The 17316-nt window shown below is 43.2% G+C and overlaps 1 protein-coding gene across 1 annotated transcript in view; it reads right to left on the minus strand.

The window, feature by feature from the left end:
* Positions 1-2744: 2744 nt before the first annotated feature.
* The window catches only part of fbxw4 (F-box and WD repeat domain containing 4), a 41631-nt gene continuing 27059 nt past the window's right edge, over positions 2745-17316 (minus strand). Inside the window, exons 7-9 of the mRNA XM_035916413.2 lie at positions 11662-11802; positions 3367-3508; positions 2745-2979 (exon numbers count right to left, since the gene is read on the minus strand). Coding sequence (XP_035772306.2) covers positions 2845-2979; positions 3367-3508; positions 11662-11802 — 418 coding nt within the window. The 3' untranslated portion in view covers positions 2745-2844. The remainder of the gene's footprint in view (positions 2980-3366; positions 3509-11661; positions 11803-17316) is intronic.

Here is a 17316-nt window from a genome sequence, read left to right on the forward strand (position 1 = left end):
CAGTAGATGTCTTTCTGAAAGCGCTGTAACTAAGTTTAAGAATATAATCCAGCCACTGTTATCATCGTCAATGCCCTGTACCAACACAGAGCAGAGCAGCTATCTGAACGCTACCCCAACAGAGGTCGATTATCTTGTTAATAATTTCACCTCCTCACTACGTACGACTCTGGATACTGTAGCTCCTGTGAAAACTAAGGTCTCTAATCAGAAGTACCTGACTCGATCAGAACATGCTGTAGGTATTACAGGTACTGTGCTGCAGTGGTTTGTATCATATCTATCTAATAGACTCCAGTTTGTGCATGTAAATGGAGAGTCCTCTTCACACACTGAGGTTAATTATGGAGTTCCACAGGGTTCAAAAGCTTACTTCAAGGTTCCTCACAGTGTTACTGGAGGCCAAGGTAATGCCATCCAGTAACACTGTGAGGAACCTTGGAGTCATTTTTGACCAGGATATGTCCTTCAACTCACATATTAAACAAATATGTAAGACTGCGTTCTTCCATTTGTGCAACATCTCTAAAATTAGAAATATCCTGTCTCAGAGTGACGCTGAAAAACTAGTTCATGCATTTATTACTTCCAGGCTGGACGACTGCAATTCATTATTATCAGGATGTCCAAAAAACTCCCTGAAAAGCCTTCAGCTAATCCAAAATGCTGCAGCAAGAGTCCTGACAGGGACTAGAAAGAGAGAGCAGATTTCTCCTGTTTTGGCTTCCTGTTAAATCCAGAATTCAAAATCCTGCTCCTCACATACAAGGTCTTAAATAATCAGGCCCCATCTTATCTTAATGACCTTGTAGTACCATATCACCCTATTAGAGCACTTCGCTCTCGCTCTGCAGGCCTACTTGTTGTTCCTAGAGTATTTAAAAGTAGAATGGGAGGGAGAGCCTTCAGTTTTCAGGCCCCTCTTCTGTGGAACCAGCTTCCAGTTTGGATTCAGGAGACAGACACTATCTCTACTTTCAAGATTAGGCTTCAAACTTTCCTTTTTGCTAAAGCATATAGTTAGGGCTGGACCAGGTGACCCTGAATCCTCCCTTAGTTATGCTGCAATAGATGTAGGCTGCCGGGGGATTCCCATGATGCATTGAGTTTTTCCTTTCCAGTCACCTTTCTCACTCACTATGTGTTAACAGACCTCTCTGCATTGAATCATATCTGTTATTAACCTCTGTCTCTCTTCCACAGCATGTCTTTATCCTGTCTTCCTTCTCTCTTCAACCAATCACAGCAGATGGCCCCGCCCCTCCCTGAGCCTGGTTCTGCCGGAGGTTTCTTCCTGTTAAAAGGGAGTTTTTCCTTCCCACTGTCCCCAGAGCACTGGGTCATATGATTGTTGGGTTTTTCCCTGGTTTCTTTGTATTATTGTACAGTACAATATGAAGCGCCTTGAGGCGACTGTTGTTGTGATTTGGGACAATATAAATAAAACTGAATTGAATTGAATTGTAATCTGAGCACTGATATGTATTATAGTGAAAATGAGGGCTAAAGGTAACAATAACCAACTTTCTTAAATTTTGAAATAGTTATAAATCTAATCTATGGACCTTAAATGTCATGAACCATTTATTAAAAAATAATGAGAGATTAAGTAGCTGCTAAAAAAATATTCTAAATTACTCATAATCAATGTATATAGTAAACTGTTCAATGTTTTAAATAATATTTAATACATTTATTTTGTGAACAACTGTGGATTTGTAATTCCACCTGTGAGTCAGAAGCCAGTCCAGGACTGATGACATAAACACAAAGTCCAGCTGCTCACATGTGTGTACTTCAACGAGCACTGTAGGTTTGCCAAACCTGAGCTCAGTGCGACCTGGCACCACCGTACATGTGACTGAGGGAGAGGCACATGTGTTTATTATTGTGTCTGCTTAGGGTTAAGATCATGGCAGGAACTTTCTTTCTACAGATTTTGTCAATGCAATAATGCTGCTACAGTGCCCGTGTGAGGACAAAAGGGATGAGCAGACTCTCTGAGACTCTGATCTCTGCAGACAGCGCTGCATGAGGAAGACGCAGCAGATCCTCTCTGATCACAGACACACACTTTTCTCACTCCTGCCGTCCGGCAGGTGGTTCAGGAGCATCCAGACCTGCACTACCAGACACAGGGACAGTTTTTACCCACAAGCCATCAGACCTTTGAACTGCTGACATCCCACACACACCGCTACACTCACTACAGTTACAGGACTGCACACTGTCACTTCAACAAATGCCACTTAAATGCTCGTTGCACAAACTTGTAAATACCAACTCGTCTTCAATTCTCTAATATTTAATACTTTATTTCTCTCCTTTTTATTATTATTATTATTATTATTGTTATTGTACTGATAAATGCTGTTATTTTCCTCTCAATATAACTGCACACCCTCTATATGCTCATGTAAATCTGAGGAGCCAAAGAGTTTCATTATGGATGAATGTGGCTGCACTGTTTATCTGTACATGACAATAAAACCTGAAACTAGGTGACCTGCTCCACCTCCTGATTACATCCTTTGTTACGTGGTGACACCAACAGGCTGAATACATGATTAGCAACACTGGCTCTGTGATTGGCTGCAAACCAGAAACCTGGAGGAAGTGAACACTGAAGTCACTTGTTCATGGTGAGTAATCCTCACCACCCTCTACACCACTCACCTGCAGCACAGCACTTTGTCTAACTGACCAGTTTGACACCAGTGTCCAAAGAACAGAGTCATGTGCTCTTTCATTTGATCTTATTTTATTACACATTTGTAACAGTCACTTAGAAAATAGATCTTATATTTATGGAAATGATGAAACTAAAAGCAGTGTCTGTGTGTATCATCTAATCTGGGCGCCATTCTGTCTGAAGTCCAGCGAATGCACAGCAGTGGCCAAAGCTGCATACAGGTGGGAGCTGTTGAACCTCAGGCAGTACACCGGGCTGCTCACGGGGTCCGAGCTCAGCTGGAAAAACTGCAGAAAAGACAAAACTCCAGATGTAAAGAACAGCATCGACATTTATAATCGATCACATCAGATCCTGGACATGTTGCTGTGTGGAGGTTTTTCTGTGGCCTGAGTATTGAAATGCATTTGTTAGATAATTCCTCAATCGTCTGACAAAGAGGTCCTCCACATGATCCTCACCACCTCCTCCACCACCGGACATGCAGCTGAAAACTTTCCGTGCCACTGGCATCACATAGCGCTACACCTACATGAATTTGAACCTTTTTATTGTAAAATATTTAGATTTATTGAACAAAAAAGTCACTTTTCTTTAAACTTTGTTGGTTGCTGTAACAAATGAATCGTTTTGTGTTCTTTCAGGCGTGTCAGACACTGTGTTCCTGTCCTTACCTGCAGACATTCAGTCTGCCGTTTGTCCCAAAGACGTACGACACCGTAATATGAGGAGCCGCTGGCTATCATGTGGTTTCCATCTGTCTGGATGCAGTACAGCGCGCTATCATGAGGCTCCTCCCACTCCATTGCACACTTCCTGTAAGAAAGGATGAGAGACTTAATGCATGCTGATATGAAATTATTATTAAATTTGTAAATATAATAATTTGTATGACTTGTAAATATAAGTTTGTAAACTGGATTTATAAAAGCAGAATTGTAGTTTACTCTTCATGTCAGATTCTCTGCTTGTCCCAAAATACGGCAAAAACACGTCGAACCTTTCGACAAGCTTACTGAGGTGTGTGAGTGCCCACAGTTTTTAGATCATATGTACCATTTTTCAAAAACGATATACTGTTGGATTTCTTTAGCCAACTTCAAAGCGCCCTATGATGAGCCAGCCAATAAAATTCAGTGATTAAGCAGCAGACTAACACTTAGGACCATATCTTAACAACCTCACGTCAAAACTGTTGTTTGGGCTTTGTCCCAACTTGTTCGTTATCCAAAAACAATCATTTAACTACAATAACGGCGCAGTAAGCAAACGTGACACGGTGAAAAGAGTCCGGTCAGTCTTCCTTTATTCATCTTTGCCAACATCAACAACTTAGGATGAAGTTAAACAACACAGTCGAACATAGTGGGCGTCTAAAATGTGTGGCACATCACAGTCCTTGTGGAACGAATTATTTCTTTCCATTAAATTCATGTGTTCAAGTGTATTTCTCAAGTTACACAGACATAGACCTGTTAGCACAGCTCATATATTTAATGCCAGGATATAATGAACATGAATTTGTGGTTGTGATTAATTTGTCAACATTAAATTTGTAATTTAATATCCTGAAATTAAGAATGCAAGTCGGGATAATGTCCTCACAAGTGATGTAAACACACACGAGTGTGTCAGAGGTGTGTTCTTGGGTTGTTAAGCAGCAGAGTGATTCTTACATGCTCATATCACATCAATCCTCCATTAGTGCAGCCTCATCAATAAGTGATGGAGCGACACCAGGACAGACATTGGTGTAAGGAAGTGTGCATGCACACAGAGCTAACCTCTGTGGGGAGCTGACCTGCTAGACTCTGACAGTGAGACACATAAACAATGGAAATCACAATCAGAAATCTTTATTAACCCCAAAGGAAATTATTTGGTCACCATGGCTCCATTACCAGCTGCTAATATTACCTACAGGTACTACAGCCTGTTTCAGCTGAAGCACTGTTTTCAATAAACTGCATGTTTGGTCCCGTTTCTTCTTTTTTACATGTTGAAGCTCGACTTGGAAACTTGTGAAGATTCAACCATGCACAATAGGATTTTTTGCAATTTTTCAAGCGGTCTGAAACGTTTGATCAGGACTGTATTAAGTTTTGTCATCGTCTGCCACCTCACCGGTCGACCTGGCCGTTGTTTCCATGTGTTGTGTTTTTGTTTCGGCTCCTCTCCCAGTCTCCTATTTTCCTGTTTGTGTGTTTCAATTCAATTTTATTTATGTAGCGCCGAAACAACACCACTGTTTCTGTGTGATGATGTGTGTGTTTCCAAAAGTCCGGTTTCAAGTGTCATCTGACCTGGAAGTGTTCCTGTGCTGCAGCTGCTCACCAGCTGCAGCTGATTGTCATCGTCAGCAGCCTCCCTACTTAATTGTGTGGCTGAGCTTCAGTCGACGCTGGATCGTTGGGTTTACTCGTCAGTGCAGCGGTGGATAGCTTATGGAAACTCTGCGTGTGTTTGGATTGCCTAGTTGACAAATGTGTGTTTCTTCACCAGCAGTTGGGATCAGAGTTTGTCATGGAAGCGGGGCGAATGCTGAAGTGGGCACAAGTGGTACTGAGAACGCACCCTGAAATCACATGTAATGACTTTTTGGCTAAATTGTTGCTGTTTTCGACCAGGTTTCCCACCAAAAATGTGAATTACACGTGTAAACAGTGTCCTTCCAGGGTTTCATAGTGGAAAAGGGGCAGCTTTGGGTTGAAGTGGCCCAAGCCGAAGAATCAGAAGTACAGTGGGAAGCAAAAGTTTGGGCAACCTTGTTAATAGTCATTAGTTTCCTGTATAAATCGTTGTTACAATAAAACATGTCAGTTAAATATATCATATAGGAGACACACACACAGTGATATTTGAGAAGTGAAATGAAGTTTATTGGATTTACAGAAAGTGTGCAAGAATTGTTTAAACAAAATCAGGCAGATGCATAAATTTGGGCACCACAAAGAAATGAAATCAATATTTAGTAGATCCGCCTTCTGCAGAAATTACAGCCTCTAAACGCTTCCTGTCGGTTCCACTGAGAGTCTGGATTGTGGTTGAAGGTATTTTGGACCATTCCTCTTTACAAAACATCTCTAGTTCATTCAGGTTTGATGGCTTCCGAGCATGGACAGCTCTCTTTAACTCACACCACAGATGTTCAATAATATTCAGGTCTGGGCTGAGATGAACGTTGTACTTGTTCCTCTGCATGAAAGCCTTAGTGGATTTTGAGCAGTGTTTCAGGTCGTTGTCTTGTTGAAAGATCCAGCCCCGGTGCAGCTTCAGCTTTGTCACTGATTCCTGGACATTGGTCTCCAGAATCTGTTGATACTGAGTGGAATCCATGTGTCCCTCAACTCTGACAGGATTCCCAGTCCCTGCACTGGCCACACACTCCACAGCGTGATGGAACCACCACCATACTTTACTGGAGGCAGCAGGTGTTTTTCTTGGACTGCTGTGTTCTTTTTCCTCGATGCATTATGCCCCTTGTTATGCCCAAATAACTCAATGTTAGTTTCATCAGTCCACAGCAGCTTATTCCAGAATGAAGCTGGTTTGTCCAAATGTGCTTTAGCGTCTCTGTTTGTGCTGTGGGCAGAGAAAAGGCTTCCTCGGCATCACTCTCACATGCAGCATCTCCTCGTGTAAAGTGCACCGAATGGTTGAACGATGCACAGCAACTCCATCTGCTGCAAGATGATGTTGTAGGTCTTTGGTGCTGGTCTGTGGGTCGACTCTGACTGTTCTCACCGTCGCTTCTGTCTCTCCGAGATGTTTCTTGGTCTGACACTTCCAGCCTTAACTTGAACTGAGCCTGTGGTCTTTGATTGTCTCAATATGTTCCTAACTGTGGAAACAGACGGCTTAAATCTCTGAGACAGCTTTCTGTGTCCTTCCCCTAAACCATGATGCTGAACAGTCTTTGTCTTCAGGTCATCTGAGAGTTGTTTTGAGACCCCCATGTTGCTACTCTTCAGAGAAAATTAAAAGAGGAGGGAAACTTAAATTGACCCCCTTAAATACTCTTTCTCATTATTGGATTCACCTGTGTATGTAGGTCAGGGGTCACTGAGGTTACCGAGCCAATTTGAGGTCCAACAATTAGTTCTAAAGGTTTGGAATCAATAAAATGACAACAGTGCCCAAATTTATCACCTGCCTGATTAGGTTTAAACAATTCTTGCACACTTTCTGTAAATCCAGTAAACTTGATTTCACTTCTCAAATATCACTGTGTGCGTCTCCTATATGATATATTTAACTGACATGTTTTATTGTAACAACGATTTATACAGGAAAATAATGACTATTAACAAGGCTGCCCAAACTTTTGCTTCCCACTGTAGCTGCAGAGGTTGAGAGATTCACAAACCTTTACAGGCGGTTTATCAGAGACTTTGACACAGTGGTAACATCCCTCACACAACCTGACCACTGAAGCGTTTCAGTGGTCTCCCTCTGCTCAATAGGCAGCTGTTCTCCTCCACTTCTATCCTGGTTCAAGGGGACCTCAACAAACTCTTCATGGTGGAAGTGGACGCTTCTGACTGAGGCGGGGGCGGTCCTTTCCCAGCAAGTGGAAGATAAATTGCATCCCTGCGCCTTTTTCTCTTGTTGTCTCTCACAGGCTGAACAAAACAATGACGTGGGTGATCGCGAGCTGCTGGCCATCAAGATGGTTTTGGATTACTGGCGACATTGGCTGGAGGGAAGTGAACGTCCCATGTTAATCTGGACTGACTACAAGAATCTGGCATACCGGCAAGCAGCCGAACGCCCTTCAGGCCAGATGGGCTCTGTTTTTTGCCAGATTTAACCTCACTACTACCTACAGGCTTGGATCTCGGATTACCGAACCAGACCCTCTTTCACACCAGTTTGTGCTGCATCAGGAGGCCTGGGAGAAGGAGAAGCCCATCCTACCCGCTGCATGCATAGTCTCACTTGGGAGATTGAGAAGCTGATTTGGGAGGCGCAACAGAATGAAACTAATTCGGGGACCGGACCCACCGGCCGTTTGTAAGTTCCCATGGGTGTCTGAGGCAAGGTCATCCACTGGGCACACGCAGACAGATTTGCCTGCCACCCAGGTAAGAATCACATGTCAGTTTCTTCAGCATCTGTTTTGTTGGCCTTCTTTAGTGACAGACACACATGAATATGTGACGGCCTGCTTGGTTTGTGCACAAAACAAGGTGCCAAATACTCGTCCCGCTGGCCTGATTCGACCTCTGCCTACTCCAAAGAGGCCGTGGTCTCACATCGTCTTGGACTTTGTCACTGGCCTCCCGCCTTCATCAGGTAACACAACCATCCTCACCATAATTGACCGTTTTTCCAGGTTGGTGCACTTTGGTCTCCTCTCCATGAGCCCAATTAAATATTTGTAACCTACAATTTGTAGGTTGGAAGAAAATTGTCTTTTTTAATCACAACACATCCTTTTCAACATAGTTCACTATGTTGAAAAGGTTGATGGAACTCACTGGAATAAATGAAGGCTGAAAAATACATTTTAGCTTTGAGATACAGGTAGTGCTGCAAAGGTTCAGCACCCATTCTTAAAAATGTTAATAGGACAACATTTAAAAGTAGACTGCACACAAATGGGGAAATTCCTCTTTAAAAAATAAGATTTCTCAATTAAGTGTGGAGTTCTAGCGAGTGACAAACATCAAGCTATGGAACCAGTTCTACGCTGCACTTGACAGACACACACCACGACTTATGACCCCATACAGACAGAAGGCAGCACACACTGTGAAATATCCTGAAAGTTTATGATCTTCAGGTGAATAATTATAAAGATAAATTTCAGGTGATTGGAATTTTTGTCAAATGAGTAAAAAACAGGCTCTTTTTTTATTTTACGTCTTGCTTGTCAAATTTCCTCACAGCAACTTTACTTATTGATACTGTGTCTATTCTAGGTTGCCCTTAAGTGGCTATGGGGACCATCAAGCATAGGTATGAACCCCCTCAATGAGATTATTGTCAAGACTGGCTACGGATACCAACTACGGGGATTCCCAGGTACTTGTAGATGTCTTCGATATCTGCAATGTTGCCTTCTGGTAGCTCGGTCCCCTCAGTTCTGACTACCTTCCCTCTCTTTGTTACCATCCGACTACACTTCTCCAATCCACTGGCATTCCTTGCTGTAGATCCTGGTGGTGTGGATCAGTGAATCGATGTCTCGTTCACTCCTGGCGAACAGCTTGATGTCATCCACGTAGAGGAGGTGACTGAGGATTGTCCGTAATGCTGCATTCACATCTTCTAGGAGACCTTCAGAGGGGACTTCCTGTATTTTAAATGTCTTCATCCCAGCAATATTCATCCTGTTTGCAAAATCCACACCATTTGTCCTTCTGTGTCTCTCTCCATAACACCATTCCTACCCAATACCTCCTCTTCACCTACATAACTATTAACGTCCAATCCCTCCCCTCTACCACTTGAACCAACTTGAACCAGCTCACTGCAGTTTCTTTCTTCTCTGACATCCAACACTGAAAACATTCAACATCACGACTAAATGATCTTGTCTAACACTCTCTTCATCTACACACATGCTCTTCCTGGTCTCCTGAACCTGGTCTTGTGCACACACAATCAACCAGCTCCCTCCCTTACTAGTCATGGTCCATAAACCAATATGATGTAGGGGTGGCTGGAGCACAGGAGAAGAGGTAAAGCAGGTCATCTACTAATCGGAAGGTTGGTGGTTCAATCCTTGGCTGCTCCAGTCTGCATGCCAAATATTCTTGGGCAAGATAACTCCAAGTTATTCCCAAAGGCATCCATCAGAGTGTGAATGTATATGAATGTTAGATACAAACACCAATGCATAGGATGCTTCTATGAATGAGGCATGTTGTGCATGTGCTTTGAGTGCTCAGATCGAACAGATAAGCCCTATATAAGAACCGTGGTACATGATATTAATATAGCCAAGTCTGTAGGCCACTCCAAACCTCCCTGTTCACCCCGGCTTTGGACTGACATTAGGAGTGATAATAATGATTATAGTTATTGTAAATTTTCTTAAAACGACCAGACCTTCATTTGTTGGCACACATGGTCAGCATGCTTTATGCAGACGTGTGAGTGTATGCACTGTTAGTAACTGAGGGTACTGATTCCACACTGGATCGTATAAGCGCCGTGGGATCATGTGAAATGTGTAGTAGTTTTGTTCTTTTGTTTTATTTCTTGATTGATCACAGTGCATTTTCTGCTGAACCTCCGACAAAGTGCAGCTTCAGCATGGTCACAGAAGTCTTTTAAGTCTTGTCAGGTTTGTGCATATGAATTATTGATATCTAAAGAGGGACCCCCTCCTGTGCCAGCCATTCTCCAAACCCAACTCCTTTCATAGTCCCTAGAGAGATCAGCCAATCAGATCAGATTTGTCTTACTTGACTGATCCCTGAGAAACAGAGACTGAAACTCCTTGTAACCCCTTTGATCCAAAATAATGTCGTTATATACAGAATTGCTGGTTAGCTGCCTACACTGGTCATACTGGTGTTCTGTCAGGACAAGCAAGGCAAGCAGTGTTTGCCTTTTAAAATCTAAAAATAGATATAAAATGTTCCAAATTAAGTTATCTCTCTTATCATCTAAGACAGCGCTGTCATAAAGCCCCTCGCGTGTCAATATATGCATCCAGCTTTTACACTACTGCCATCTTGTGGCCGCAGTCGTCTATTGTCACTAAAACCTGCGCTTATTTCATCTCATAGCAAAGTCTGGTGTGTCTCTGAGGGCATGTTCATCTCCCATTGACAATGACTGCAGCTGAGGAAGCTGAGAGGCCAGCAGCTTGTATCTTGTGATTTATGAGGACACACTCTGGACGAAGCACTGCTCTGTGACTTTACACTGATCGGAGAGAGTCGGCGTGAGGCGTGTTTGCCTTTCTGCAAGAGCATCCCCTGCTTCAAAGAAAATGTGCCAACTTCATGCAAGCATTCCAACTTTGATGGCAGTTTGTAATGCACATACTGCAAGAACCTGTTTTCTTCTGCTTATCCTCTTCAAGGTTGTGGGAGGAGGGGTGGCGCCTGCTGTCATAGAGGCAGAGGAAATTCTGGAGAGGTCGCCAGTGTATCTCAGGGCCAACACGTAGAGACTGACAACCATCACACTCACATCTACAGCATCATTCATGTCTTTGGAGTGTGGAAGGAGCCATGCAGACTCAGAGCCCATGCAGACTCAGAGTCCATGCAGACTCAGAGTCCATGCAGACTCAGAGTCCAGGCAGACTCAGAGTCCATGCAGACTCAGAGTCCATGCAGACTCAGAGTCCATGCAGACTCAGAGTCCATGCAGACTCAGAGTCCATGCAGACTCAGAGTCCAGGCAGACTCAGAGTCCAGGCAGACTCAGAGTCCAGGCAGACTCAGAGTCCATGCAGACTCAGAGTCCAGGCAGACTCAGAGCCCATGCAGACTCAGAGCAAAACAAAAACAAAACAAAACACCAAGAAGAACAATTTGCAGCTGAATTAGGTTTTCGTTTTGGTCAATCACAATGTCATAAGTCACTGGACACTGTGAACATCCACGGTCACCACTTCATGCATAATGGACCAATCTTTGGTCCCCATATGCATCGATATGCCTTGGTGGTCAATGACCCCGTTGCTGGTTCACTACTGTTTGTTCCTTGGACCAGTTCTGATAGACGCACACCACGGCAGGATTACTACACAAGAACTGCAGTTTTGGCTTTGACCCAGTCGAACTGGCATTTTTAACGCCATCAAAGACGAAGCTTTGCTAGCGAGACTCCGTGTTTGACTTGTGTCTCTGTGTCTCTAACTGGAATCAAACCAGTTCAACCAAGTTATGATTCACTGAAGTCAGTGTTTATTTACATTTATACAGCAACACTTTTTAGGAAACAAACTCCAGAGAAACACTGACTTTAAAACCAAGCCTGGCAAGAGGAAAATGGTGGCATACCTTGGGCAGAGTCGAAGGTCCCACAGTCGAATAAAGGTATCATAGCCACAGGTGAAGAGCTGGAACGGAGACTCAAACCTGATATCCAGCACACCAGCACCACGACGAAAGCCTGAGCCCAGAGCGCACAAGCATATCGATCTAGTGAAGACAGAACGCATAAGGAGATGATGAAGGAGTGGTGAATGTATTTATTGAGTTTTTTATTCCACATATGAAATTAAACAGAGTTTAAAAACTGAAAAAAAGACACTGAAAGTTGTTTTTTTGTGGTTTTGTGTTTTGTTCCCCAGTATGACATTGCCGAGTCATTCCTATGCTAATATGCAATTAATGCTTAACTAGTGGTGCTCTAACGGGCTATTGGAGAGCTTTATAATAATATGAATACAGTATAGGGCGATACACAACTTTTATTTAATACATGTTAGTCACAGTTTCAGTATTTACGAATAAAAGCTACGTCTCGCTCCACATCTGTCATTGCTTTAATAAAAGGCAAACCAGAGCGTCAAGCCAGAGTATTCTGCCAGCACCAAGCATGGATGAGTGCAGAGGACTGCATCGGGAAAGGCAACCAACATAAAATGTTTGCCAGATTAAACATGAAGATCATCAACAAAACGTCCGTACTGGAATGGGCGTGACCCAGGTTAACAACGACTGCCACCGGCGCTGTTGGCCAGGATGGTGCCGGTGGAAACGGTGCTACTGTTGGCTGAAGACGGAAGCGTTGAAAGAAGAGGAGAACACATGTTTTGAGGCCGTGAGAGAGAAAGAAGATTATGAGAGAGAGCGTGCCCAGATAAGAGAAAGGTGACGAGAATGGACTTCAGTGGACGTGACGGGAAGGGAGGAATAAAGCAGTAGAGTAACGTGCCATGGACTATCTTTAGTCTACGTTTTTATGGTTTATGCAGACGCTGCAACCCAACGTGATGTCAGGGGAGAATGTTGCCAGGCAGTGTCAGATGGTTGGATGGAGGGTGACTAAAAGTCCAGAAAAAGAAGCAAGACCCAAAGATTACTTTGTGGAAGTTCAAGAAGAAAGAATGTTGGTTCAGCTGCTCCCATATTTCCTGAGCAATCACTATGTATTCCTGAATCATGTTTTTAGCACAGCTTTAATGCCGAAAGCCCTTCCTGATGTAACCCTCCCCATTTATCCAGGCGTGCGACCAGCACTGGGACTAACTGGTAAATGGACTGGTTCTTATATAGCACTTTTCTACACTACTGGAGTAAGCGCTTTATACAACTTGCCTCTTTCACCCATTCATACAAGCACCTCTTTTCCTATGCCACACTTTCACACTGCAGTTAGTGTATTGTAGATCAACCAGGGGTTCAGTATCTTCCCCAACAGCCAAGCTTCCAACCTACAGATAAGTAGATGACCAGCTTGTGACCACCTGAGGCTGGGTTAGTGGCTCTTACTCTTGAATTAATGGTCTTTTGTAGTGGTGCAACAGATCACGGTTGATCCGTAATCCGAACCGATCCCACTCCACGGTACGGCACGCACAAAGATTCAAAAAAGAAGGAAAAAAAGTATGTGTATGGTGCGCGTGGTGGATCTGTCAAGCGGTAGTTATGGCCAGCGCTAGCGGTCCAAGTGGCGGAGCAGAGGAGTTTGTGGTATTTAAGCAGCCCTTTGCTGCCCAGCCCGACCGAGCTAAAGCTGTTACAGAAGCTGTTGGGGTGTCCTGCAGACGGGAAGTATTCTGTTGTGCAAACCAAGGGGTTTGAACTACGATGCTTGAGCCACGCTACGCGTCCACTTTAGTGGCAAGATTGTTCCAAGCATGTACGAGCAGGAAAAGATTTAAGTTGTGGCTGAACTGTCCCAGGCATCTTCTGTTGCCCTAACTACAAATGGGTGGAGCTCCAGGGCAATGGAAAGCTACGTGACCATGACAGCTCATTATGTCACAGCGGAGAGCGATATAATGAGCCTTGAGGCGACTGTTGTTGTGATTTGGTGCTGTGTAAATAAAACTGAATTGAATTGAGTGGTAGATACAAAGACTGTACTGCCCTATATTGAACCATAATTTTTTTTAATAATTGAGTCTTGAGTTGAATGTTTTTAACAGGCAAAAAAATACTTCAGTAAGTAAATGTTAAACTTTTGTCTTTTTTCCTTTTTTGCTGATCAGAAAATTGATCCGATCCAAACCGTGAGACTTTTGATCCGTTGCACCACCAGCCTTTTGCATGTAGAGTAAATGTGCTAACATCACAGCATGGAGCCACATGACTGGGATTTTACTGTCAAGGTATCAAACAGAGTTTCACAGCAACCTCGTGTTCCCTGAGGTAACTTTAATGTTCTCTGTTTTGTGGTTAACAGAATCTGCGTTTGAAGACAAAGCTCTGAAAAAATATCAGAAGGTGAGTGTAACGCATTCTGCCACAAATCGTTGTAAGGGCAGACTACACGAGCAGGAGTTTCCACACCTGTGGGACTAAAAACACCTGGATTCAGAGATTCAGAGGTGTGGACTGATAGCTCGTCCCTACAGTGTCTCTCTGAGCGTGGGGGTAGCGAGACAGCTAAATTATCAGAATGAGCGACTGAAAACTAAAGTTTGTGTTTGCGAGCAGATGTCCCTGCAGTCTACCTCTGTGCACCACGCTCTTATGATCACAGCTCCATTCCACTTGCTCCTCAGCTCTTGATTACTGAAGAATAACTTGCCCTCAGCAGGATGGATTATTAGAGAATAACTGTCTCATTGTTGCCATTTAATACCCTCCATGACCGTGACTGTGTGCGACTCTCGCATGTTTGATACCTGCCTCGTAGCAACCATTTAAAGGAGACTGCCGGCCATAGCAACCGAGCAGCCCTACGCCTCAGCTAATGTCCCCCTCCCTAAACCTGGAGCTCTATCCATAGCCTTGGGATGGTAATCCCCTAGCCTTACCTCAGGGAACCTTTTCATTGGGCCAGGGCTTTCCCTACAGGGTGCCTTATTGGGTGAGAGCTTTCTCATTGCTCGGGTCTCATGACTAAGAGTTTGTGTCTCTGTGAGGTGGTTGTGAGGTAGTGACCCCTCATTTTCCCCTTACCACCAAAACCAAGGAGCTTAGCATATGCCACAAAAGGAAACTCATTTAAGCCAAAGGGATACAAGCCTGTCTATTCATAACTAAATAATGATGTCTCCATCACAGCACTACCACCAACTAAAAAGAGATCAACAATTCATAACCCCAGCTATTGAAATCCTGTTGACATGATGTTATTCCTAAAAATGAGCTAATGAAACACAAAGCATCCAAATGTGAGAGGAAAAGAAAAACAACTTTCATCAAAGACCTGATATTTGTGCAGCGATCTTAAATAACAGCACCATGAAATGAACTGAAGCACAGCAAGAAAAAGCAGGGAATCTCAAACTGGTAGGCCACTGGTTTTACTGGTGTGTGTTCACAAAACAGAGGCAGAACCAAGATCTCAATAACCTGAACTGTTATACAGGCCCCACCAACGAAACCGAGACACATCCACACACATCCCTGAGAAAGAAAAGACCGATGTGTGCTAAACTCTGCTGATGGATCTGATGGATCGCACCGACCTCAGCTTCTGCTCAACCGTCTCCGATTTGTGTAACATTTATAATGATTGCTGTGAAATGTAACTTCATATATCAAAGACTTTTCAAGATCAACCCACTTATAGGCTGGAGGCAACGATTGAACATGAACAGAATATTAAAGACAAAAGCTGGAACTCTGTCACCATTAAATGATTCAGAGTCTGTCATTTGCCACAGAAACATCAACAATAGTATCGGTAAGTTAAACATGAAACAAAACCTGCAAAGTCCCAAACAAGCAAACTGCAAAAGACTAATAGTGATGATTTCTGAAATTCACAATGCTGTAAAATAAAGCACGTAGAAAACCTTCTAACATGAAATTAGCCACAAAAATCAGGAAAGAGCCATTTTCATTCAGCGTTCATGTTGAACTGAAAGTCTGTCCTGAGTGGAAGGAAATTCTGGAGTTTCCAGATCATACGCTGATGATAACCGAGGAAATCCTTTTGTTAAATAAGTGAATAATTTTATTTAATTTTAATTATTTTAATAATTTTAATTTTAATTTTCTAGACCTACTATTTTGAGACATATTGACTCTGATAATTCCTGTTAAAATATACTGAGAGGCAAAACGTGCACATAGTTAACAGAACTTTCTACTGATACTTTTGTTTTTGTGATACTTTTATTTGCTCAATCAGCATTAAAGTTGAATGAAAATCGCATTTTGTTCATTTTGTTACTAACAAATTCTAGTTGTAAAGTATTCGGGCTAGTTTTGAATTATTGTGAAATATATTTATATACAGTCTTTTTGATATTGGTGTGCTCCCTGATATGAGTTTATGAGACAGCTTGAATACATTTGTTATTTCTTCATGTTTTACGCAGCGTGCGTATTTTGATGGTTTGACCGACCAGTGGAAATATCAGGTTTTTTGACGTATCCACGTTCAAACATTGACTCGTGTTTCACTCAGTGTGAAAACACAAAAAGTGATTTTCTATGTGAAAATTTCACAGCACTAAATATGTTCAAACTTTGCACCATAACAGTTTTATCAGACTTGGTTGATCAGGACATGAAACTGAGTTAAGATGGATCCTAAAGATTCACACGTAAATGCAACTTTGTTGGAAAAATAATTCCACTTCTTCAGATTAAGCGATCCGAGCTGCACTTGGGAAGCTGTTTTATGAGATGGGCAGCCTGGTGCCCTGGCTGGGTGTGGGGTGGGTGTGTGGGGGGGCTACAGGCTTAGTATTTGTTATGAAGAGACTTCTGGCTGCGTGACACACAGCGTCTGTCTTGATTTAAGCCTGTCTGGCCTTATTGTAGGAGTCAGGTTGGCTTTAGTGGGCCACACACAAGCGAGCATTGAAAGGACTCACTAATGAATTGACAAAGTTGAAAAACCCACTAAGAAAGGCTGATTATCCTTCAGTATGTGGCGGCTGTAGAATAGTAGTGTGTGTATATTTGTGTGTTTTTGTGACAGGAGGGTTGGAGGCTCCAAACTGGATCCCGGGGATGTGCTGGGAAACAGGCCTCCTGTCAAAAGCAATCACACAGGTAGAGAAAAGGAGCCACGCTGAGGTTTTAGCCACTAAAACAAACAGAGGGGAGCCGTGCATCCACCCGATTTACCCACACCTCTGCTGCTGCTCCACACTGTCTCCGGGCAGAGTCGGTGGAGCTGGGTGTTGGGACATCAATGTCACATACACATGTTCGTCTGCCATTTGTATAACAGAGCTTCTGCTCCGATTCAGTCATTTCACCGCGCTCCTTTCAGATTCAGGAATGTGAGGAATCCCAGCGCGGCCGTTTGATTGTTAAAAGGAGCGCCTCCTTTGGGAAGGAGCCGAGGGTAACGTTGGGTGTTGGGAGCGATGGTGGTTTTTCTTTGATGTGTTTTCCCTTCTCTGTGTTTAACCATGAGTGAAGACAGTGTGAAATGTCGGGTTGCCCCTTGTGTGGGATGCACCTCTATATGGGTGATCATAAGACTTCTTTGTCCCTCTGAGATGAGAAAAGAGACAAAATCGACTTGAAGAGGGTGAGAAAGAAAAACGGTTAAAGCCAAAGGAAGTTTCCTTG

This window comes from Neolamprologus brichardi, unplaced genomic scaffold, assembly GCF_056152115.1.
Source record: "Neolamprologus brichardi isolate AB-2024 unplaced genomic scaffold, ASM5615211v1 NODE_ptg000033l+_length_6344489_cov_1, whole genome shotgun sequence".
NCBI lineage: Eukaryota > Metazoa > Chordata > Actinopteri > Cichliformes > Cichlidae > Neolamprologus > Neolamprologus brichardi.